This window comes from Pan paniscus, chromosome 16 (assembly GCF_029289425.2).
Source record: "Pan paniscus chromosome 16, NHGRI_mPanPan1-v2.0_pri, whole genome shotgun sequence".
NCBI lineage: Eukaryota > Metazoa > Chordata > Mammalia > Primates > Hominidae > Pan > Pan paniscus.
The window spans coordinates 52,776,598-52,799,658 of NC_073265.2; the positions used below are offsets into that span (position 1 = coordinate 52,776,598).

The 23,061-nt window shown below is 36.6% G+C and overlaps 1 protein-coding gene and 1 long non-coding RNA gene across 8 annotated transcripts in view; one reads left to right on the plus strand and one right to left on the minus strand.

The window, feature by feature from the left end:
* The window catches only part of USP3 (ubiquitin specific peptidase 3), an 86,851-nt gene that overhangs the window by 24,026 nt on the left and 39,764 nt on the right, over positions 1 to 23,061 (plus strand). For 2 of the 6 annotated variants that reach the window (XM_055098217.2, XM_063596703.1), the window contains exons 2-5: positions 351 to 414; positions 736 to 888; positions 4,369 to 4,429; positions 8,734 to 8,865. In XM_055098217.2, coding sequence (XP_054954192.1) covers positions 864 to 888; positions 4,369 to 4,429; positions 8,734 to 8,865 — 218 coding nt within the window. In that variant the 5' untranslated portion in view covers positions 351 to 414; positions 736 to 863. Of the gene's footprint in view, positions 1 to 350; positions 415 to 735; positions 889 to 4,368; positions 4,430 to 5,526; positions 5,643 to 8,733; positions 8,866 to 23,061 lie in introns of all 6 variants that reach the window. The other 4 variants (XM_034938894.3, XM_034938895.3, XM_034938896.3 and 1 more) reach the window with 3 other exon arrangements.
* LOC117976040 (uncharacterized) overlaps positions 13,919 to 23,061 on the minus strand; it is a 46,291-nt gene continuing 37,148 nt past the window's right edge. For both annotated transcript variants that reach the window (XR_010109932.1, XR_010109931.1), the window contains exon 3: positions 13,919 to 22,889. This is a non-coding gene — a long non-coding RNA (uncharacterized LOC117976040). The remainder of the gene's footprint in view (positions 22,890 to 23,061) is intronic.

Below are 23,061 nucleotides of genomic sequence, written 5' to 3' on the forward strand. Positions count from 1 at the left end.
ACTTATGAGACTCCCAGTCACACCGCTATGGCCAAGTGTGAGAAATAAATTGCATGGCTTCCTTTTCCCTGACATCACCTTGAAGTGTAATTGGATGTATTAAAGAGCCCTTATAAATTCCCAGATTTAACTTTTTAAGCCTTCACAAGTGTCTATCCTTATCACCCTTTCTCTCATGTACCAGCATTTAAGATTAAAAAAATAAACACTTTGGTTTAACATTTTTATGTTTTGCTAAATAGATACTATATTCAGAGCCTAAAAATATTTTTATTACTGTGTGGTTTTATTGTGTGGGTATAAGTATGTATGTGTATATGAGTATTTCAGCTATATTATGTTTCATTTAGGGCTTTACAGACGACCCTGGAAACCTTTAATACTGTTTCCATGGGAAATGTGTTTATCCTGCAGGTAAACTTTTGAATCTCATCTATCTATAAATTGAAACTACCTTTTATAATAAGATAGTCCCCCTAAAGGTGATTAAAATAAATGGTTTTAAGATTATCTGTAGTATTCTTTTATTTGTACAATTACCTGTTCTCTCCTTAACAATAATTGAGAGTTTAATTTAAAGCCAGTGTTTTTCAGTCTATTTTATATTTGTCCTGGGTACATTAAAGGTTCTTAATTTGGATGAAGCATGTATAAACAGAGTGAATATTCCCCAAAGCAATGCCATTTATTGGCTTCAGAATCCCTCATAATACCCTATCCTCTGTATCTTTCTAGCCTTCAAATGTTTATCTGGTGTGACTGTATTATGCCCTCAGAGAGTACTGTATGTTGCCCAGGCTGGCCTCGAACTCTAGGCTCAAGTGATTCTTCTGCCTCAGCCTCCCAAGTAGCTGGGACTACAGATGCAATCACCACTACACTTGGCAGGTAGTAAAGTGGTTTTTTTTTTTTTTTTTTTGGAGATATATTAAAAGGCACAGTCCACAGTCGCTTGTTTCCAATGATTTTGGAAGTCAGTACTTTATTCCCTTTTACTTTCTCTCCTTATCATTACGTATCTGTCTGTCTAATTGATGCACAATTCACATAACATAAAGTTAACCATCTTAAAGTGAACAATTCAGTGGCGTTTAGTACATCCACAATTGTTTTACAAGTACCATCTCTATCTAGTTCCGAAACGTTTTCATAACCCCAAAATAAACTCTATACCAATTAAACAGTTACTTCCCATTCTCTTGACCCCCTCAGTCTTAGAGTTTTTTGGTTTTTTAAAATGTGTTATTGAATTGAGAAATTAAAAAAAATTAAAGCCTTGTGAGATAGTTGATATTATAAGACTAGCTTTATAATACCCTGTTCTGAATGCAGGAACATGAAGAAATGTGTTCATGCACCTTAAGTGGGGAAAAGGAGATCACCAAATTGTGTGTACTGTGTGTAGGTTTACAACCCTAAAGTGAGGAAGAAAGGAACACTTGGTAGGAAACATACCCAAAGCAAAGTCACAGGGATTCTGCTCCGGATTTCTTTTTCCTCATACAAAGGAGGGACAAAAATCCTCCATAATTAAAAAAATATCCTGGGTAGTTAAAAACTTGGGCCTAGGCCAGGTGCAGAGGCTCATACCTATAATCTGGGCACTTTGGGAGGCTGAGGCAGGGAGGATTGCTTGAGCTAAGGGATTCAAGACCAGTCTAGGCAACATAGTGAGACCCTGTCTCTACCAAAAAGAAAAACAGAAAATTAGCCAGGCGTGGTGGCAGATGCCTGTAGTCCCTGCTACTCTGGAGGCTGAGGTGGGAGGATCAATTGAGCCTGGGAGGCAGAGGTTGTAGTGAGCTGTGATCATGCCACTGCACTCCAGCCTGGGCGACAGAGTGAGACCCTTTCTCAAAACAAAACAAAAACACAACCTTGGGCCTAAACTTACTATTGTAACATAATTATTTCAGGATAATATTAACCTATAAGAGTTTTTTTCTCCCAGATTTGAGTTACAGTCATCCTTCCTTCCCTCCCTCCCTTCCTCCCTCCCTCCTTCCCTCCCTTCCTTCCTTCCTTCATTCCTTACATCCATCTTTTTTTTTTTTTTTTTTTTTTCCCTGAGGCACAGTTTGCTCTGTCACCCAAACTAGAGTGCAGTAGTGCAATCATATCTCACTGCAGCTGCACATTCCTGGGCTCAATTGATCCTCCCACGTGGCTGAGACTGTAGGCACGTGCCACCACACCCGGCTAATTTTTGTATTTTTTGTAGAGATGGAGTTTCACCATTTTACCAAAGCTGGTCTCGAACTCCTGGACTCAAGCAATCTGCCTGCCTCGGCCTCCCAAAGTGTTGGGACTACAGGCACGTACCAGTGCACCTGACCCCAAAGTTCTTAATATTTACTAAGAGAAAAAAGCTTTACTGGAGAAACAAAATATTCATAATATCTCAGTACTCCAAATCATACCTCAAACCATGAATAGCTGTTCAAGTAAGCTGTGTACTAGTTTACTTTTTATTTTGTAAGATACATTTTATTGGGCTTTCTCTTCAAACTGTAAAAACATCATATTCTCATTGCTGTAAGGCAAACACCATAGGGGAGTACAAATAAAAAGCCAGCAGTCTCCCTCACAATAAGTCTTCCCAAGTACCTGCCTAACAGAGTTGTTTTAGCAGTTTGGTAGGTATTCTTCCACACCTTTCTGTCATGTGGTTTACGTGCACATGTAACAAAATTAGACCCAGTTGAGTAAAAAATGCCTTCAGTGCCTTCAAGGATGGCCCTGATACTGAATGTAAATATGTGAATGCACTAAGAAAAGGGAAGGCCTTTGGCAACTAGAAGGGGATTTCACCACTCAAAGCTTTCATGTTCAAAACTAAAGTTCTGTACTGGCCAAACTGTAGAGTCCCTCAGGCAGTAATCACTGTGCTCTCCTATTCTCACCTCCTGTGCCCTCCTCTCATGCAAATATAGGATGAACATAGTCAAAGATTTATTTAACTCATTAATGAGGGAACCAGTAGTAAGATGGTAAAGCTGGCTCCAAGAGTATTTGGGAACTGAGTGTGTATAGACAGTGAAGAAAAAAACATTGAAATAAAATTGCTAGGTTAGATACAAAACTGGTTAATATCCTACAGGGTAGTATAATTGTAACCTTTGGAGTCTGCTGGACAGAAATTATGTAAAAACTCCATTACCTGTAATTTCATAGAATTTGGGTCCTAGTCAAGTAAGCAGGTCAGTGGTACTATAATTAACTATCTTTGGGAGGAGCTATTAAACAGTGTTTCAGTGTATGCTGAAAGTGCTTACAGTTCTCCATTCACCTTATTTCCAGTTTCGGTTAATTTTTTTTTTTTAACAGTGAGAAAGGCCTGTTGTGATACGGGATTGGGCAAGAGAAATGTAGGTAGAGATCAGATCTTGGAAGAGATGGGTATCCTAAACTAAGAAATTTAAACTTTCTCTTCCACAAATATTTATTGAGCATCTACAACGTGCTAGGTGGTTACTATGATCCTGTGTGGTTGTGCTGCAGTGCTCCTCCCGTGCCTCTAGGAGGCTGACTAGTGGCTCCCAAGGGGCTGTATTAGGAAGTCACCTGGGAAGCTACTTTGCGCAAAATATACATGTTCTTTGTACTTCCTTCCCCACACCAATGTAGATAACCTTGAGTAGAACATAGGTGTTTTCAAAAAGCTTTCCAGGTGATTTTGATATCCCTCCCTTTTAAATATCATTGTTACTTATATAGGACTTATTAAAAATGAATGAGTGGACAGCAAGCAAAATTTTAATATTTCATTTCCATACCTTCTTGCCTTCCCCACCACTATAATACATCAACTAAAATCATTAATGTCTTGATTATACCATCAGCAAGAATTATGTGCAGTTGTCATATATTTTATGCAACTAAGAATTACTTTGGGAAAACTAGGCTTAGATTTCCTAATTGTAACCTTATGTTGTGCCTCTTAGTAAATAAACTGAAAGAATTGTCATTTGTAGTGGTCTATGACCTACATGGCAAAGACATGTGATTAAATGACTAGACTTAAAAAAAGTTTTTTAATAGGAAAATAGACTGTCGTTAACTTATCAGAGACTGTAGCGAAAGGGAATAAGTAATAAAGGAGACAAGTGTATATGTGTTTAACGTGGTTAAGCTATTTGGGTTGAGTCAGCAATTAAAATGAGCCGCTGTTGTGGACATGCATTTAAATTCTTTTCAGTATAACTTAATTAGGCAGCCATTTTGTGTAAATGCATTCACAAAGCACGGATTTGCAACTTCAGCATTCCTACATAGCCATGGAATTTATAACTTAATCACAGGAAAATGGGGAGAAATTGGGAAATAACATGATACAATTGGTATATTGTGTATTTTTCTTTTTATTAGTGTGCCGGTCCAACAAAAGCCCTTGGGTCTGTTTGACTTGTTCAAGTGTCCACTGTGGAAGGTAGGTGACATACTTATTACTTCACTGACCTATTTGCTTTTTAAAATTTGTCTTTAAGCTTTATGTCAGAGTTTTATTGATTTGGATTTAGTACCATTGTTAATCATAATGCATAATTCTCTGTAGGGCTTCCTTCTCCAGTTGAATCCCTTTGTTCTGTGATACAACTGGGGAAAACATCTAGGGGAGAAAAACTCTTCGTATTGATACTCAGAAGAATTAGTTTGATGACCAAGACAATCTGCTAATAATATTTGAGTGGAAAGATGAGCTAAGGGAATTCTTGAAGTACAAATTTACCTAATGGTTGTTTTTTAAACCTTTTATTAGGGTAAAATATAAGCACACACAAACATAGAGATGGTATAATTGAACCCCATGTCCCATTCACCCAGCAATTACCAACACGTGGCAATCCTTTTTCACCTATTACCTACCCCATCCCCACCTCTACTGACTTTTGTATCAAATCCCAGGTATGATATCATTCTTCTGGGAAAGAAAAAAACCCTTAAAATATTTACAGATAAACGAATTCCTTTTGAAAATGATCTCATTGTGGAGTTCATTATTAATTCCTAAGATATACCAAATGTTTCATTGTTCCATTAAAATACTACTTTCTATGGACAACATCTTCTACCTCACCCCACCCCAGTTTAAACCTGAGCATTTCTTCCCAGTTCTTGGCCTCAAAATAATATTATTTAAATAGTAACTCTTCTAGCACAAACTCAAGTAAATATTGTCTGTGGTTTTTTGCCTGGTAGCAGCACATTTATTTCCACTGCTCTTCTAGCTTAGAAAATCTACTTTGAATTTACTTTAGAAGTTAATAGCTTAGTAGTAAGGAAATGAGAAATCATACTGAGTCCCATAGGCTGAAATCTATATTGTATTTATCCAGAATATTTCCCCATTGTTATTTTTAAATCCTCATTGCATGAAGAGAGCATCTTTCTTTGTTCAGTGAAGTTTTGATTTTTCACATTTTGAGTCCTGGAATTGAGTATTTTTTCCATGTGCACTTAAGAGTACCTTTGGAAAATGTTAACTGCATTTCTTAATTGTGGCTGTTGTGGTTTTGAAATCTCTAGGATTTGGGGAACCTGAAAATACTTTGTACAGATAACTTTTTTTAAAAAAAGAAGAAAAGTAGAAGCACTTAAATTCTGCAGTTGAAGAGACAGATTCCTCTCCTAGATTTTGAGAGGTGAGAATTATAATGCAATAAAATTTATGTAGTTCTGTTCTCCAGAAGTCTCGTAGTGCTCTACAACCTAAATCTTGATGGTCATGTGCCAATCAAAAGACCTGACAAACTCAAAAATTAGAGATTAATGTTCTTAAACAACAAACTAAAATAGGTTTTGGAAAAATAAATGGAAAAATTTCTAGCCTCTGCAGGTGGACTGTTGTCAATTGCAAACAAGCTTAAATTTAGAAATTTGACATAGTTTTGGAGAAATGTGATGAAGTAGATTAAACAGAAAATTCAGAATAGCCTGAATTTGGATCTCCATTTTACATAGCTGATTGGTTAATATTCTTTTATCATGTAATCCCAGGTGTTGATTGCCAAATTTATTGATTTTTTGGTAATTTTAGACTGCTTGTCTTTAGGGAAATCGTAAAGTGAATATTCTTCCCACTAGGAAACATAGTTTATCAATAGCATATATGGGTTATAAATTCTGCTGGTCTTCATGACACCATCCCATTTAAGTTATTTTTCAAATTTTTGTGATTGTTATTGGAAATTTGTGACATATGTAGTGAAATTTTTCCTCTTGTGCTGTAGACCAAAATGTCTAGTTAAAATCCAAAACTAGATGAGGGAAATATTTAATTTCCTGTTAGCTAGTTTATACAAAACTGTTAACCTCTTCAACTAATATATTTAGGTATCAGGCAAAACATTGCTAATCTTAATATCAGTATTCATACTTCTTAGTTTATCTCTGATATGCACCGCAACTATTTAAACATCTAGTACATTTAGAAACTACAGCATTGTAGTTAAATGGACTATGTAAAGATGATGAGTTCTCAAAAATGTGCAAGTGGTAATGTGCTTATTCAGTATTATTACTGTAGCAATGAATTACTGTTGTTTTTCATGGTTTAGTATTATAAATATATACAATAACAATAGGTGATTAAGATGATTAAGTATTGAACCTATATGATACCTTAGAGTTTGCCTTTTATTTATTTATTTATTTATTTATTGGACAGAGTCTCACTCTGTCACCCAGGCTGCAGTGGAGTGGGGTGATCTCGGCTCACTGCAACCTCTGCCTCCTGGGTTCAAGTGATTCTCATGCGTCAGCCTCCCAAGTAGTGGGATTACAGGCATGTGCCACCAACCATGGCTAATTGTTGTATTTTTAGTAGAGATGGGGTTTCGCCATGTTGGCCAGGCAAGTTTCAAACTCCTGACCTCAAGTGATCTGCCTGCCTTAGCCTCCCAAAGTGTTGAGATTACAGGCGTGAGCCACTGCACCCAGCCTTACATTTTATTAAATAGCGTTTCTTGACCTATACAGTTACATGTTATCTTGAAATATGTGCTAAATGTGCCCGCCTTCTAAGCAATTGTTGTTTGGATTCTGAATGAGTAGTAGTTAAGCACAGAAAGAAGAATGCTAATAAAATGATTGCTAACATTCATTTGTTATGAACTATGGATTATGTAATCACCTAACAACCCATGAGACACAAAGTACTATTACGTCCATTTTACAAATGAGAAAACAAGTACAGAGAGGTTAAATAATTCATCCAAGCTCTCATGGCCAGGATGTGATAAAGCCTAATTTTGAATCCAGGCAGTCTAGTTTTTGAGCTTATCCTCTTAATCATTATTTGACTCTAAAATTCATTTTAGTACAGTTTTATGAACAGAGGACTCAGGTATATGCAAAAGTGTAAAGTACAGGGAAAAAATGGAGAAAGAACGTGATCACATTCCAAGTTGAGGTTAATAGTGCCTTGAATGTGCCCAGTTTTCCTGGGTAGAGGGGCTAGGTTTGAAGTTGATCCTTCCCAGTTACCGTAACTCTCCTACTTCCTCCAAGGTAAGTGTTTTCCTGGTGCAGTTAAGGTGCCTCATGATGAAAATGTCATCTAACTCTCTGCATCTGTTTATTTTGGTACCATTTAACCAACATTTGTTTTGACTGAGTTTTCAAGTAGGCCTTGCCTTCCACACATTGGCTGCTTTCTAGGAACTGGGAAATGTTGCTTCTTAAGGGTCTTCACGTTGGTGGTTAGTGACAGAATTGTGCAGTCTCTAGACGAAGGTGTAGATGGATTTGGGTGTACACCATGTGCATATGGAGCCTTATTTCAGTTCCATTGTGCCTGCTGTAATATTAAATCTGAGTTGGAATGTGTTACACAGTTTTTATGAACATAATCAACTTTTGATTATCTTTGTCCATGTAGAGAAATAGCAGTTTTTGTAAGCTTAAGGTGATTTGTGTTTTGTTTGGATTATTTCTAAACAAACATGTTTCCATATGAGAGGAGCTGATTATTCAGGCATTCAAATAAAAGACTGGAAGCTATATTGGTGAGAGATGGAACATTGTCCTGTTTCTCTGACTCTCACACTTTATGTTAAGCAGCAACTTGAGCAGAGTCTATGGCCCTGTGGGAAGTGGCTGAGTAATTTACTTAACAGAGCTTGTCTTTGTTAATAGCCCAAGTTGGGGGTTAGTGGTCTGAGAGAAAAAAAAAAAAAGCTATAGTGAAAGCAGCAGCAAAGGAGTTTATAAATAATATCTATGGTACTGAAACCAATTTGCATAGATTATGCCTTTCCTTGCCTGAGCCTACTTTTGTATATAATTAAAAGTTGACTATAGTATTTGGTTGCAAAAAAGGAGCATAGGCGGGTGGATCATGAGGTCAGGAGATCAAGACCATCCTGGCTAACATGATGAAATCCCATCTCTATTAAAAATACAAAAAAAAAAAATTAGCTGGGTGTGGTGGTGGGCGCCTGTAGTCCCAGCTACTCGGGAGGCTGAGGCAGGAGAATGGTGTGAACCTAGGAGGTGGAGCTTGCAGTGAGCCAAGATCGTGCCACTGCACTCCAGCCTGGGCAACAGAGCGAGACTCCGTCTCAAAAAAAAAAAGAGCATATTTTAAGTATTCAGTATAATAAATCACTACATGATTGACTGCTGTTATAGGATTTCTTTATTTTGATTTGATTAATATTTAATTTCATCATTTCCTACTCCTTTAATTTCCAAAGCAATATTTAAAGTAAATTTTCATTTGGTTTTTGTAAGGTATGTGAATGGCCATGCAAAAAAACATTATGAAGATGCACAAGTACCCTTAACCAACCATAAGAAATCAGAAAAGCAAGATAAAGCTCAGCACACAGTATGTATGGATTGCAGTAGCTACAGTACATACTGGTAAGTTAACATTTTCTGGAAATGAGATTTCTTACTGTGTGCAAGTGTGCTCTCCTCCCCTCCCTTCCCTCAGTCTCTAAGCCAGTTACTACTGCTATTACCTCCTTTTACAACTGTTAGGATTCACGGAGGACTGGAGCCATTGGGAACACCTATCTTTATTCATTCAGATTTTACTTTGCATTGTTCCTTTCAACTTCTAGGCCTCCTTTTCTCTCCCACCTCCCGTTCCTCATCCATCCTAGCTTCAAGGAAATAGATCTATTTCTTTGTTATTATAATTTCTTTTTCTTGTGTTATTTTAAATTGAAGAACAATGTGATAACCCATGTTCAAAATAACTCAACAAACCCATGTTCCTCCTGTCCCTGGTCCAGTTAACATTTTTGTCATATAATCTTAAAAATTTTAACTGCTTTGTTTAAAAAAAAATTATTCTGACAGTCTCCCTTCTCCCAGTGCAGTTCCACGCTCCTCTTCTACTCCCCCAAAGGTGAATGTCAAGAATTTGGTACGTAGCTTTCCAGGCTATTTTTTCTTTTTTTTGAGACAGAGTTTCGCTCTTGCTGCCCAGGCTGGAGTGCAATGGTGCAATATCGGCTCACCTCAATGTCTGCCTCCCGAGTTCAAGCAACTCTCCTGCCTCAGCCTCCCAAGTAGCTGGGATTACGAGCATGTGCCGCCATGCCCAGCTAATTTTGTATTTTTAGTAGAGACGGAGTTTCACCATGTTGGTCAGGTTGGTCTTGTACTCCTGACCTCAGGTGATTTGCCTGCCTCGGCCTCCCAAAGTGCTGGGATTAACAAGCATGAGCCACCGCTTCCGGTGCTTTTTTTTTTTTTTTTTTTTTTTAGTATCCTTTAAAAAGAGGTTGGCAACAGGTTCTGTTCCCTCTTTGTAATATAATATTCATGTCTATTTCATATAAATGACAAAGTAGGTATCTATTTTTGTGACTACTTAGAACTAGGTTATTTAGGTTGTGAGTGATGCTTAATGATCCATATCCATTTGGTTATGCTCAGAAAGTATATTTTGCAGTTTTAACTTTGGTGTGAAGCAAATTTCTTTCTGTGACTAGTAAATTATGATGAACAATTCTTGTTTTAATCAGCTTTCCCTTGATTCAGAAGGTTGTTGACATTAAAGGAGGGGATATAAGCCATTTAAAGGATCACTTTGGAGATATTTTTTATTGTCAGACAGCCCTTGAATGTTACATGAAGGCATTACTGGGTAGAGATGGGGATTTAGAGAAGTCCAGATAACAATTTTAATTTACTTTCTACTGAAATGGTGTGAGAATCCTTTCCACATTGTCCTTAGTCGATAATTGTATCATAGGAAGGTGCCCATCAAAAGGAAGAAGAAGGGGTCAGTGGTTTGCCGGGTCTTTTACTTTTTTTTTTTTTTGAAACAGTCTTGCTCTGTCGCCCAGGCTGGAGTGCAGTGGCCGATCTCGGCTCACTGCAAGCTCTGCCTCCTGGGTTCAAGCCATTCTCCTGCCTCAGCCTCCTGAGTAGCTGGGACTACAGGCACCTGCCACCACTCCCGGCTAATTTTTTTGTATTTTTAGTAGAGACAGGGTTTCACCGTGTTAGCCAGGATGGTCTCAATCTCTTGACCTCATGACCCGCCTGCCTCGGCCTCCCAAAGGGTCTTTTACATTTTTACAGGTTCAACACCATTAAATTTTGGCTATTGAATAGACATCTTAAGGGTTATTCATTCAGATCACTACTGTTTTTAGTGATCCTTTGTGTGGAAGATGTCCAGACCTGGAGAGAGAGAAGCTAGAGGTAGGTGAAGATTTCAGTAGAAATGAAAATCTTCCCAAGATTTTTACACAAAGGTTAGTGCTCAGTTTATTGTTATTTGCTGTTGTGAAACACACCTACCAAAGTTAAGCATTAGCCAGGCAGTTAAAGCGTTTGCATTCCCCTTTCCCTCAGGTTTTCTTTTTTTTTTCGCCCTTTCCCTCAGGAAACTTACATACTAGAGTGATGCGGCTACGTAATTTGCAGAACTGTGTGTTTCTGTGTGTTTGTATTTCTGCTTTAGACAACAGAAATTAATATAATTCTTGAAGTATCTGTCTCACATTGTCATGGGTCACATCATCCTATAGTACCAGATACTGAGAACATTGATTCTTGATTTTCAGTTAGCAATGTGAGTGAATTGCTTAATGGAGGACTTTGGAAATACAATTAAATCGCTGTGTGCTATAACAAGTTTGCCATTGTTTTCTTGCTGTTGGTAAGATTCTGAGGAAACTAACTCTTAAAGAAAATTTTAAGAATTATCTTAATGGAATGGAATTATATTCAAGGCCCTTTAAAAATGTAGATTATATATTTTAATATCTTTATACATTGCATTTTAGGGGCATATTTTATTAACTAGAAATGGGAATTGAATTGGTTTTATTTCGCTGTGGTCTGCTAAAGTATATGTCGTTTCATGGTGGAATTGGAATTCAACGGAAAATCTTGAACCTTGGGGAGTATACACTATGATGGAGTCTTCTTGGCCGATTGCCAGGCTTTTGTGTGAAGTTGTACAGAGCTGCAAGTGTGTGGACACCCAGAGCTGCTGAATTCAGGAAGGGAGCTGCAGCTGGTCACATTATCGGCTCACTTGTGGGTTTTAGAATAAAATGCTAGGGAATCACCCCGTAGCATTACACTGATGGCCTAAAAGAAATCTGTGATAGTTGTAAATTGACGAAGATGTAGTTTAAATTAACATTCCTCCCACACCTCACTGTGATGAAGAAACAGATTTCCTATTTCTGTGTGGAGTGTGTGCATGTGTTGTTTCCTAGTGCCCGTTAGTAATTTTACTTCAATTTATTAATTTTCCTTGTACACTAATTTCTTGTGGTTAGACTGAATGATTGATTTCAGAGGTAAAACATTGGTGCATTAGGTTTAACAGGTTTGATTATAAATATCTTGACTAAAGTCAAAGCCTTTTTTGCAGTATGCTCTGTGCCCTAGAGAAGTTATAACATACTCTGAGGCTTGCAGTTCTTCTTTCCCTGCTTTCCCCTTGCCAATAGTCCCTGCCCTGTCCTATGTTTGCAATCCTTTATGAAGTTATCACTGAACTCTTCTCTTTCCCCAGCTCCAGTTGTAGCTGAATGTAATCTTTCCTGAACTCACAGCTCTTGGAATACTTATAATTTCATGCTGCATGTTAGTTATTTGTAAATGTCCTTGGAGACTGCAGATACCATATCTCAGATCTTTGTATTCTTCCCTAGTATGCAGTGTCTGGTGCAGAGCAGGTGACATACGTTTGAAAGACTGAATTTTGTTAACTGTCTTTCAGAAATGGGGAAGGTTACATCAGATCTATAATACTGTGTCCCCTGATCATCTTGAAGGACTAAAGAGCCACGTAACATTTTTCCTGCAGACAACTTAAATCATGATGTAGGTGAACTACTTCATTTCCCTCCCAAGATGGACACCCTTGTAGAGCAGTGCCCCTCCACCTTGATGTAAACAGGGGCCCAGAGAGGAAGCATGCATTAACCGGGCAGAACAATATAAATCAGGTTACTGTTCATTAAGAGAGAAAGCAGTGCGAAAAGGAATGATTCTGATTTGACACAAACCCACTTCTTAAGGAGATAAGCAGATTAACTTGAAAATGAAAGGTAAATTAAGATTTCGATGAAAATAAAAATCTTCCCAAGATTTCACACAAGAGCTAGTGTTTAGTTTACTGTTTGTTAGGTAATATTTCATTTGCTCCCATCCCAATTTCCCTCCCTTAACTAATACAAATGGAATTGTATGTGGTGTACATTATTGTGATTGAGAAGAAACAAAGATTAAAATTAGGAACTTTGGTTTTTTATGGAGGTAGACCTTTGTATTTAATAGATTTAAAATACTGAACCAATAATTTTTGACATCTGACATAGTCTTGTCAACTTCGATATCCTTATCAATAATAGCTGAATTTTTGAAAATGAAGAATTATGAAAGGAATATTAAAAGTATATTCCTTCAGGGCAGGTAATGTTTTAAAGCATCCTTTCAAATGAAGAAATATTGTGAAATATGAATCAGTTGTCTAGAAAAGAGGCTTGAATTTCAGATTTTAAACACTCGTAATAAATGGCAATTTTAATTAAAATGAACATAAAGCTTTATTTGTGAGTTTAAATAGATAATGAATCATTTCCTACAGCAGTTGTGATTAAAAATTTTTAAAAAGGAAAATATTTTGTTGATGTTCTTATAAACGATTTGGACGCAAATTTTCAATGTAAAAAATTAGACAACAGGGAGAGTTTTGTTTATTTAAAAACAATATTTTGAAGTTTAAGAAGAAACTTTCTAATAGAGATAATCTTAAAACATAAAAGGTTCTTCCTTAAGATATGCTGGTACTTGTCTGCTTTTAACAAAGGATATGGGTTTGCTCTGCAGGTATTCTTCTGATTTTCCATAACTGGCTTATTTGATGGCAATACATCAGAGTTTAGTAAGAGAATTTAAAAATACTCTTGCTTCCTAAGCAAATTCTTTTAGATTTTAACCTTTCTCAGTTTGAAATAGGTGAAGTCACTAGAATATCAGCTTGCTTTTTTTTTTTCAGTATTACTGTCATTTATAATAAAACCAGAGGTCAAATTTGCCCGTAAATATCAAAATGTCTTAGAAGTGAATGAAAAGGAGCTGGTGAAACTTAATGAAGGATCTGTCATGTTTCAGGGGTGTTTGTTGCATAAGAGGTTTTATTTATTTATTTATTTTTGGTATTAGTGTTATGCATGGCTTACTGTATAAAGATAGCTTTGTTGCCAGTAAATTAAAGGACTTGTTTCTTTACTGTTGCATAAAAAATGTTTTATTTGTATGATTATTCCTCCTTGTTTCAGATGAGTGAAGAATGGTTTGCTTTGGGAATATTTTCTTAGTTCTTCAAGGACATGATGTGGAAGTCTTGACTTGAGTAACTTCAATAGCACTAACAACAGGAATTGAAAAAAACTTAGAATTTTAAAGCTGAGAAAGAGGTAGAGATTTTTCTCTGTCTTGGGTATGACATATATGTTGTTCAGTATGGTAGCAATTGAGCAATTGAATGTGGCTAGTGTGAAGAATTAAGTGTTTTTTATTTTAATTAATATTTAAATAGCACCATGTGACTGCTAGCTACTATTGGACAGTGCAGCCTCAAACTATTAAAATTTAACATTAAGTATATTAATGTTATAAACTTTCAAAACCTTAAGATAGAAATCTAACAGAAACTCCAAAAACAAAATAAGCCAATTTTACTAAATAAAATACTGTAGTTGGAAATAACTATAACTTAAAGCAAATCTAACCCAGTAAGCTATCAAAAAGAAAAATTATATAATTACCAAGTAGAGTTAATTTCACCTGAGTTCTATGAACATATTCATTATTAAAGCAAACCTCAAATTATTGTCCCATTGGAAGCAAAATATACATTTATAAGTAGCCATTTCTCGTTTTAAAAAACTAATAACATTGAAATAAACAGAAACTTAAGCTCTTATAGTTTGCCAAAAACCAGAAAGCAAACATCATTTACTAAATGATGAAATGCTAAAGCCATTTCCATTATATCAGAAACGAGACTAATACTTCTGTCATCATTTACATGATTGTCACTATTATTAAGCATTGTTTTGGTAGTTCTAGCCATTGCAGTAAGACAGTAGACAGAAAGTCAAATAATTGGCATAAATATTGGAAACAAAAAATTATTTCTACTTTGAAATGATACAATAGAATAGCTGGAAAGCCTAGGGGGACTCTAGTAGAAAACAGCAATGACGATTAAATGTAAGACGCTTTGGAAAGCTGATGTGTGAGAAATGTACACAAACTAATAGCTTTCTCTTTATTAGTAGTCATCAGTTGAAAATGGAAATGACCAAGCAAAAATATTCAACAGAATGACAAAACTATTGGTTACACCTAGGAATAAATGTGTTAAAGAAAGGTACAGAGTGAAGGTAATGACCCTTATGAAGAAAACTTGATATTATAAAAAGTAGTCCTTTTCTCCCTCAGTTTTCGTCTTCAAAATGTTTACTTGGGACAGATCGTGGTTTACATGATGGTCCTCAAACATATTGTGAACAACATTAAAAAAAAAAGACATATTTTACTCAATAAATAACATTTTTTGAGAAGCTACTATGTGCTAGGGACCTAGTTTTTAGTGCAGTGGTCTCCAAAATAATGTACTGGCAGTATGGGAAGAGAGTTTAGAACAGTATACCTTTTTATTTGGGAGGAGAAAAGAAACCTTTGTCAAATATTTAACACCTGCTGCCAGAGGTCTGTAGATTTGATGATTATGTGCCATGAGTTACACACAGACTCCTAAATAGTTTCACCTGTGGTGTCCTCATTCTGTTTACTTTGAGCATTTTGCATTCTATATCTGCTTAGTTATATGGATTTATTCCTTCCATATAATATGTGTAGCCACATGGACACATGTTTTAAAAGGTTTTAAATTCTGCAAGATAGTGACGATGATGTAAACACAAGAAAAGGGCAAATGGACACATTTTCCTACTCTGTGCTCATCAGACATATTACAGGATAAAATTATTGGCTATCTAATAAAAACACAGACTAATAAGACCTGATAAGTTGGACAAAATGTTTAAAAATTAACGTGAAGATGATAGGAAGTATGAATCTATATTCACTGTCATTAATGTCAAACCTTTACCTTATGGTATATTGTACTTTGAGAAATTATGGCCAGGCATGGTGGCTCACACCTATAATCCTAGCACTTTGGGAGGCTGAGACAGGAGGATCCCTTGAGCCCAGGAGTTCGAGACCAGCCTGGGCAACACAGGGAGACACTGTCTTTAAAAAAAAAAAAAAAAAGGAAATTAGTTTAATAATAGTATGAAGATATTGTGAATAGCAAGACATTTAATATAGTTTATTTCATCTCTAGCTCATTCTTTAAAAATTGTTCTTTTTTGTAATATATAATTTAGATTTAATTGTATATACAATTTATTAATACAAATATATACATATATATAGAATATATAGAGAGAGGGTAGTGGATACTCAGTTTTGTGGTTTATTTTTTAACTTGATTAGGAAGCTGATGAAAATAGCTTGAAGGCTTCTTTTGTAACCAAATGCAGGTCTGGATGCTCACTGCTTGTAGAGTCCAGTTAATATGAGTGAGGTCTGGTAGAAAGAAAGTAACTTTATTAACCAAAATTAGTGAAAGGGGAAGTAGCTGGATTTCAATCCAAAGTTATTGTTTTGACTTTAGTAGACCAGTGTTTTGTCTTTTAGAATTAGAGGGGGCAAGTAGTGCAGGGCAAAAACAGGAAGGAAACGAGTGTTTCTAAAGTTAGAATTTTTTAAAGGAAGTAAACCTACATTAAATTTTAGGACAAGAAAACGATTGAGCCATGCTGTGTGTTTTCATTTTTGGAGAATGGGGGAAAAATGTAAAGATGGAGATGACTGAATGAGGAATATTGTTTTGCCATTAAATAAGTGAATGGTGCGAAATGGAAAATACCGAGGGGTAAGAGAGTTCATGGTATATGGGATGAAAGCTTAACTCTAAAACTAGAGCAGGTAACACTGAAGTGAAAGGGAAGATTGGGAGGGAAGGGGTAGGAGATAAGAATATCTAAGCAAGGCTGACATTGTGGGGATCATCAAATACTATACTTAGTTCAGTTACAGATAGCTATGGAATTGAAAGTTTCTCAGGGAAAAGGGAAAAAGATGTACCAAAAGAAATAACCAAAGTATAGAAAAGAATGTTCTTTGAAATGAAGAGAAAAAAGATGAGTTTTTGAGAGTGTATAGAAAGAAAAGTAGCAAGGTTTTAGGCAAGGTTAAATACTAGAAGTTAGAAATAAATCAAAATCTAAAAAGGCATATATAAAGTATAAGTGTAATGAGAAAATTGAGCAGTTTCATTTTTGTTGTTTATTAGTGTCAACAGAATTTGAAATAATTTTCAAGCTGATTTTATTCATTGTTTACCTCCTTAATTATATAATAGAAATAAGTAGCTTGTGTTTCTTATGAAAATTTACCTGCTACTTGATGTATCTTTTTTCAGTGCACAGTAGTAAAATCAGTTGTATATATCCTGTCTAACATCAGTATGCATATTATACTATACTGTACATTTAATTAGGAGTTTATTAGCTGTTGGCTTAAATGAGTTTAAAACTACTTTATGATCACATTTGGCTCAATGAATTTGGATTTGAGACTAATCTTTACATAGCCAAGATGATAATGTTACTTGTCTGTCTTAGAAGTAAAGACACCAATATTCTTTTTACCTTCCTTTTTTATATCCTATTTCCTTATCTAACATCTCTAATATGTACCCTAGTACAATTTTCAAGTATTTTGTTTTTTTTTAATGTTCAGTGTACTTACTTTTTCGTAAATACTGCTTTCTTTCTATTAAATATAGTCCTTATCTGACAAAAAGTCCGTCAGAAGTAGAGCTTATCTTTAGGCCAGGCACGGTAGCTCACAACTGTAATCCCAGCACATTGGGAGGCTAAGGCGGGCGGATGGCTTTGAGCCCAAGAGTTCGAGACTAGCCTGAGCAACATGGCGGAAACCCATCTCTACTAAAAATACAAAAACTAGCTGGGCATGGTGGCACGTGTCTGTAGTCTCAGCTACTTGGGAGGCTGAGGTAGGAGTATGGCTTGAGCCCAGGAGACGGAGGTTACAGTGAGCTGAGATCATGCCATTGCACTCCAGCCTGGGTGGCAGAGCCAGACCTTGTCTCAAAAAAAAAAAAACAAAAAAAAAAACAGTAGAGCTCATCTTTTCTTGAAGAGTCATTTAAAATCAGTAAGTAAAAACTTGCTTAGGTATAAATTTTATAGCCTAAAAGTTGGTCATATAATGTAGGTAGTTCCTGACTTCTGTTTATTACATGAAGTCCTATGTATATGAAGATGCTGAGCCTGGACCTCCTCTCCTAGAGGCCAGTCAGATTATCTGAATCCTGCCTAGGCCTCTCCTGTCAGTTTCTCAGTGCCAGTAGTATATAAGTAAGAAAGGAGAAATCGAGCTTTTTCAAATACTATGGATTTCAGCTACATTTTGGGAAACATGTATTTCTACCTAGAACGTTTAACTGTGTTTTGTAACATTTATTTCAAAGCAGGATATGCATTCTAGGCTTCAGAGGACCAATCTACACGTTTTTGAAACACAACCTATGAGTTACGTACTTTTTTGTACCACTTATTCTGGCATAATCTTCTTGAAGGGAAAATTAAGAAGAGTGGCTAAATTTTTTTCCCAGTGTCTGAGGTATGCATAATTCTGACCAAAAAGCTTCAATACAACTGTAGCGAATCAAGAAAAGATTTTTAGAACTTTTAAATCCATCTGTTTGCCTTTATTTTATTTTATTTTATTTTTTGTGAGATGGAGTCTTGCTCTGTCGCCCAGGCTGGAATGCAGTGGCCTGATCTCAGCACACTGCAAGCTCCACCTCCCGGGTTCATGCCATTCTCCTGCCTCAGCCTCCCGAGTAGCTGGGACTACAGGTGCCCGCCACCATGCCCGGCTAATTTTTTTGGGGGGGGGGTGTTTTTAGTAGAGACGGGGTTTCACCATGTTAGCCAGGATGGTCTCAATCTCCTGACCTCGTGATCTGCCCACCTTGGACTCCCAAAGTGATGGGATTACAGGCGTGAGCCACCGCGTCTGGCCAATCTGTTTGCCTTTTTAAACCCCAATATTAGTGGGACAATTTCCAGTTTGAAAGCTGTGTCTCATCTGAAGACTAAAGCAACCCGGTAACATTTACATTTTCATTTATTTCCCACCTTTGCTACTTATTTTCTTTTGACCTCTGATCACAGAGGAAAAAGAAATCAAACCAGGGGAATCTAGGTAGCTAGAGAGGAATGTGCTGTGAGGCTAGTTACACAGAGGAAGGAAACTAACATTTACTAATCCTCTGCCACGTTGACAGGCACTCTCACCTTAGAAGCTTTGACCTGTGGAAGCAGCTGTTTTCCTTAAAGAATAGCGGTAACAACAATCATAGTAATATATACAACTTGTATAATATGAAATTCAAACAGTAGAAAAACAAAAGTTATATTCTTAAAATAAATGTCCCTCTTAGTGACTGACTATAGGAACACCTAGAATTGGCTCTTGAGAAATAGAGATAGTTGTAAAAACCTAAAAAAAAAATTTTTAAACCAGCGAAAAACAAATCCAGCCAAAATAAAATTGAGTTATGGCCGGGCATAGTGGCTCAGTCTTGTAATCCTAGCATTTTGGAAGGCTGAGGTGGGAGGATTGCTTGAGCTCAGGAATTTGAGACCAGCCAGGGCAACATAGTGAGACCCTGCCACTACAAAAGTAAAAAAAATTAGCCAGGCATGGTCGCTCATGCGTGTAGTCACAGCTACTCGGTAGGCTGAGGCAGGAGGATCGCTTGAGTCCAGGAGGTCAAGGCTGCAGTGAGCTGTGATAGCATTGCTGCAGAGCAAGACCCTGTCTCAGTAGAAAAAGAGAGAGAGAGAGAGAGAGAGAGAGAGAGGCATATAGTGGCTCATGCCTGTAAGCCCAGCACTTTGGGAAGCAGAGTTAAACAATTAGCCAAGCATGGTAGCGTGCCTGCAGTCCCAACTACTTGGGAGGCTGAGGTGGGAGGATCACTTGAGCCAGGGAGACGGAGGTTGCAGTGAGCTGAGATGGGGCCACTGCAATCCAGCCTGGGTGACAGAATGAGACCCTGTCTCAAAAAAATAAATATAGTTACAAAAAACTAAAAAAATATCTTAGAGACAGGGTCTCTGTCACCCAGCTGGAGTGTAGTGACGTGATCACAGCTCACTGCAGCCTCCAACTCCTGAGTTCAAGTGATCTTCCCACCTCAGCCTCCCAAGTAGCTGGGAGGCACTACAGGTGCACACCATCATGCTTGGCTATTTATTTATTTATTATTTTATTTTTGCTTTGTTTTTTTTTTGGTGGGGGACAGAGTCTCACTCTGTTGCCCAGGCTGGAGTGCAGTAGCACGATCTCAGCTCACTGCAGCCTCCGCCTCCTAGGTTCAAGCGATTGTCCTGCCTCAGCTTCCCGAGTAGCTGGGATTACAGGCACACGCTACAACTCCTGGCTAATTTTTGTATTTTTTTAGTAGAGACAGGGTTTCACCATGTTGGTCAGGCTGATCGCGAACTCCTGACCTCAGGTGATCCACCCACCTTGGCCTCCCAAAGTGCTGGGATTATAGGCGTGAGCCGCCTTGCCCAGGGAATTTTTTATTTTTTAATTTTCATAGAGATGGAGTCTTGCTGTGTTGCCCAGGCTGGCCTAAAATTGAGTTCTTTTTTTCTTTCTTTTTTTGAGACAAGAGTCTGACTTTATTGCCTAGTGGAGTGGCATGATCTCTGCTCACTGCAACCTCTGTCTCCCAGGTTCAGGCAATTCTCATGCCTCAACCTCCTGAGTAGCTGGGATTACAGACACATGCCACCACGCCCGACTATAAAATTGAGTTCTTATAGTTCAATAAAGTTAATTTATTATCTCTTTATGTTAGTATTATAGAATTTTGGAGCAGGTAGTATCTTAGATTCCCTACATTAGCAGTGTTATATAAAAGAGAAATAATTCAAGTCACATATGTAATTTAAAGTATTTTAGTAGCCATATTAAAAAAGCAAAAAGAAACAGGTGAAATTACTTTTGATTGTACATTTTTTTAACCCAGTATATCAGAAATACTGTGTCAACATGTAATCAATGTAAAATTATTAGAGATAGTTTGCAGTTTTTTACATGAAATCCTTGAAATCCATTGTGTATTTTACAATTTTAAGTACATCTCAACTCGTGAAATTTTGATAAAAAATATTTGATCTGTATTTAGATTCATAAAAATTGCATTTAAAAAAGTAGATTTACACTGTTTTAAACATTGTTTTCCAATAAATGGAGTACCAAACAGTTTTTCTCCAGTATTTGTATCTGTATTGACAAAAATTACTCTTTTAAGAATAATTGATTTGACTCAGAAGAAGTGCAGCACTGTCAAAATATCCATGCAGGTTAATAAGTCCACTAACACTTGTGAAAACTTCTTATTATCAACGTCAAATTCAAAGGGGCATCATATAAATTGAAAATCAACTCTAAGTTTATCCAAATCAACAAAGCGTTTGTTGTATTTTTTTTCATAGGGTTTGCAGCCACTTTACACAGTGCTGGGCTGCTGCATGTTAATTCATGTTGAAAAATGTGTACGATCATTGATTTATATTATAACAAGCTTCAATTTTAATGTAAATTGTTATACCTGTCTAGCTAGGTCATGAATAAGCTTTTTCTCTCCTTGGATCTTCAAATCTAGCTAATTGATATGCATTGTGATATAGGGGTAACAATGTAAATCACACTGAGATTTCTAAAAATCTATTCCTGGTTTACTCTTTGATTGTCGAATATTGGCAAGCATTTCTTTTGTTTCAAGAAAATCTGAATTAGAGTTAACAGAATTGTAAATCTTTGCAAAACTCTTCCTTGACTCAAGCAACCAACATTAGCTAATAATGTGGTCATTAAATTCACTGTCTTCTATTTCTTTTAACAGTTCCATAAACTGGTGATGATTTAGAGCATTTGTGCATATGTACTGAACAATTTTTGGGTCTTTTTGAGACGTAGTCTAGCTCTTTTGCCAGGCTGGAGTGCAGTGGCGCGATCTCAGCTCACTGCAACCTCCGCCTCCTGGGTTCAAGCGATTCTCCTGCCTCAGCCTCCTGAGTAGCTGGAACTACAGGCGTGTGCCACCACGCCAAGCTAATTTTTGTATTTTTAGAAGAGAGAGGGTTTCACCATGTTGGCCAGAATGGTCTTGATCTCTTTACCTTGTGATCCACCCAGCTCGGCCTCCCAAAGTGCTGGGATTACAGGGATAAGCCACCATGCCCGGCCTGAACAATTTTAATAGCTGCTTCCATGATACAGTCTGCCTTAGGGCACAAATATTTGCATTGTGTTTCCCACAGCAGAAAAAATAAGAGAAATAAATCCAACAAATACTGATGTTGGAACACTGTCTTGCTGGAAACTGACTTTTTTATATCTAGCTGAGAGTTACAGATGTAGAGAATTCAAAAATATCTACAACATAAGATCAGTTTTTAAATTTAAGGCTGCAAATAGATGAAGACATTTCTCTGTAAATTTGAAGGTCATTTGAGACAGATATACCCATAGTATTAATTAGGCATTATCTCTTCTAAAATTCATCTAAAGCTAAAAATACTTGTAACTTTTCAAATGCTGACTTAATTGGTCTTTAATATTGTTAGAAGGGACTTTTATTCACTGACAGTTGCTTGGTGTCTCAAAGATTTTTCACTTTCTGTAAAATACCTTTTTAACTTTTTTCCTCATAATTAAAAAATATAATTTCCTTAACTGAAATAATTTAATTTTTCATCTCATCACCTTAAAATTGTTTTCTACATTGAACAAGAATCTGAACTAGTCAGGCGCGGTGGCTCACACCTGTAATCTCAGCACTTTGGGAGGCTGAGGTGGGAGGATCGCTTGAGGCCAGGAATTTGAGACCAGCCTGGGAAACAGAATACCCTGGCTGTATTTTTAAAAAATAAAGAAAAAAAGAATCCAAGCTGTTTTATAGCTGGCCACTTACAAGCTCAAGTTCTGTAAAATCTTCAGGAATGTTTTTGTTTTACATTTAATTCTGATTTCACTGATTGTGACTAATTTTATCAATTATTTTTTGACTGCAGCCAGTTCATATTAAATTGAAATGCATTTGCTGAAAATGTCTCTTAACTGTTGTTTATTATCTTAAAACTCTTTTTTTACCCAGCAGCTTTTTAACTTTGCTCTGCTGCAGCAAATCGCAATTGCCATTCTTTGTGAAATTTGTGACATACCTTGTTGAGTCTTTTTTCTTTTCATTTGATTCTTTCTCAGCAGTATACCTGCATTTGAAAGTAAAAATTTTTCTATTTTTAATTTTTAAGCTAAAAAATTTTAATTATAAAATAATTAAAATAAGTATTTTAATTTAATTGCCAATTATGATTTACATAGGTCACCATAACTCATGGTATCTGCATAAAATGTTCAAATAAACAATTACAATGCTACATT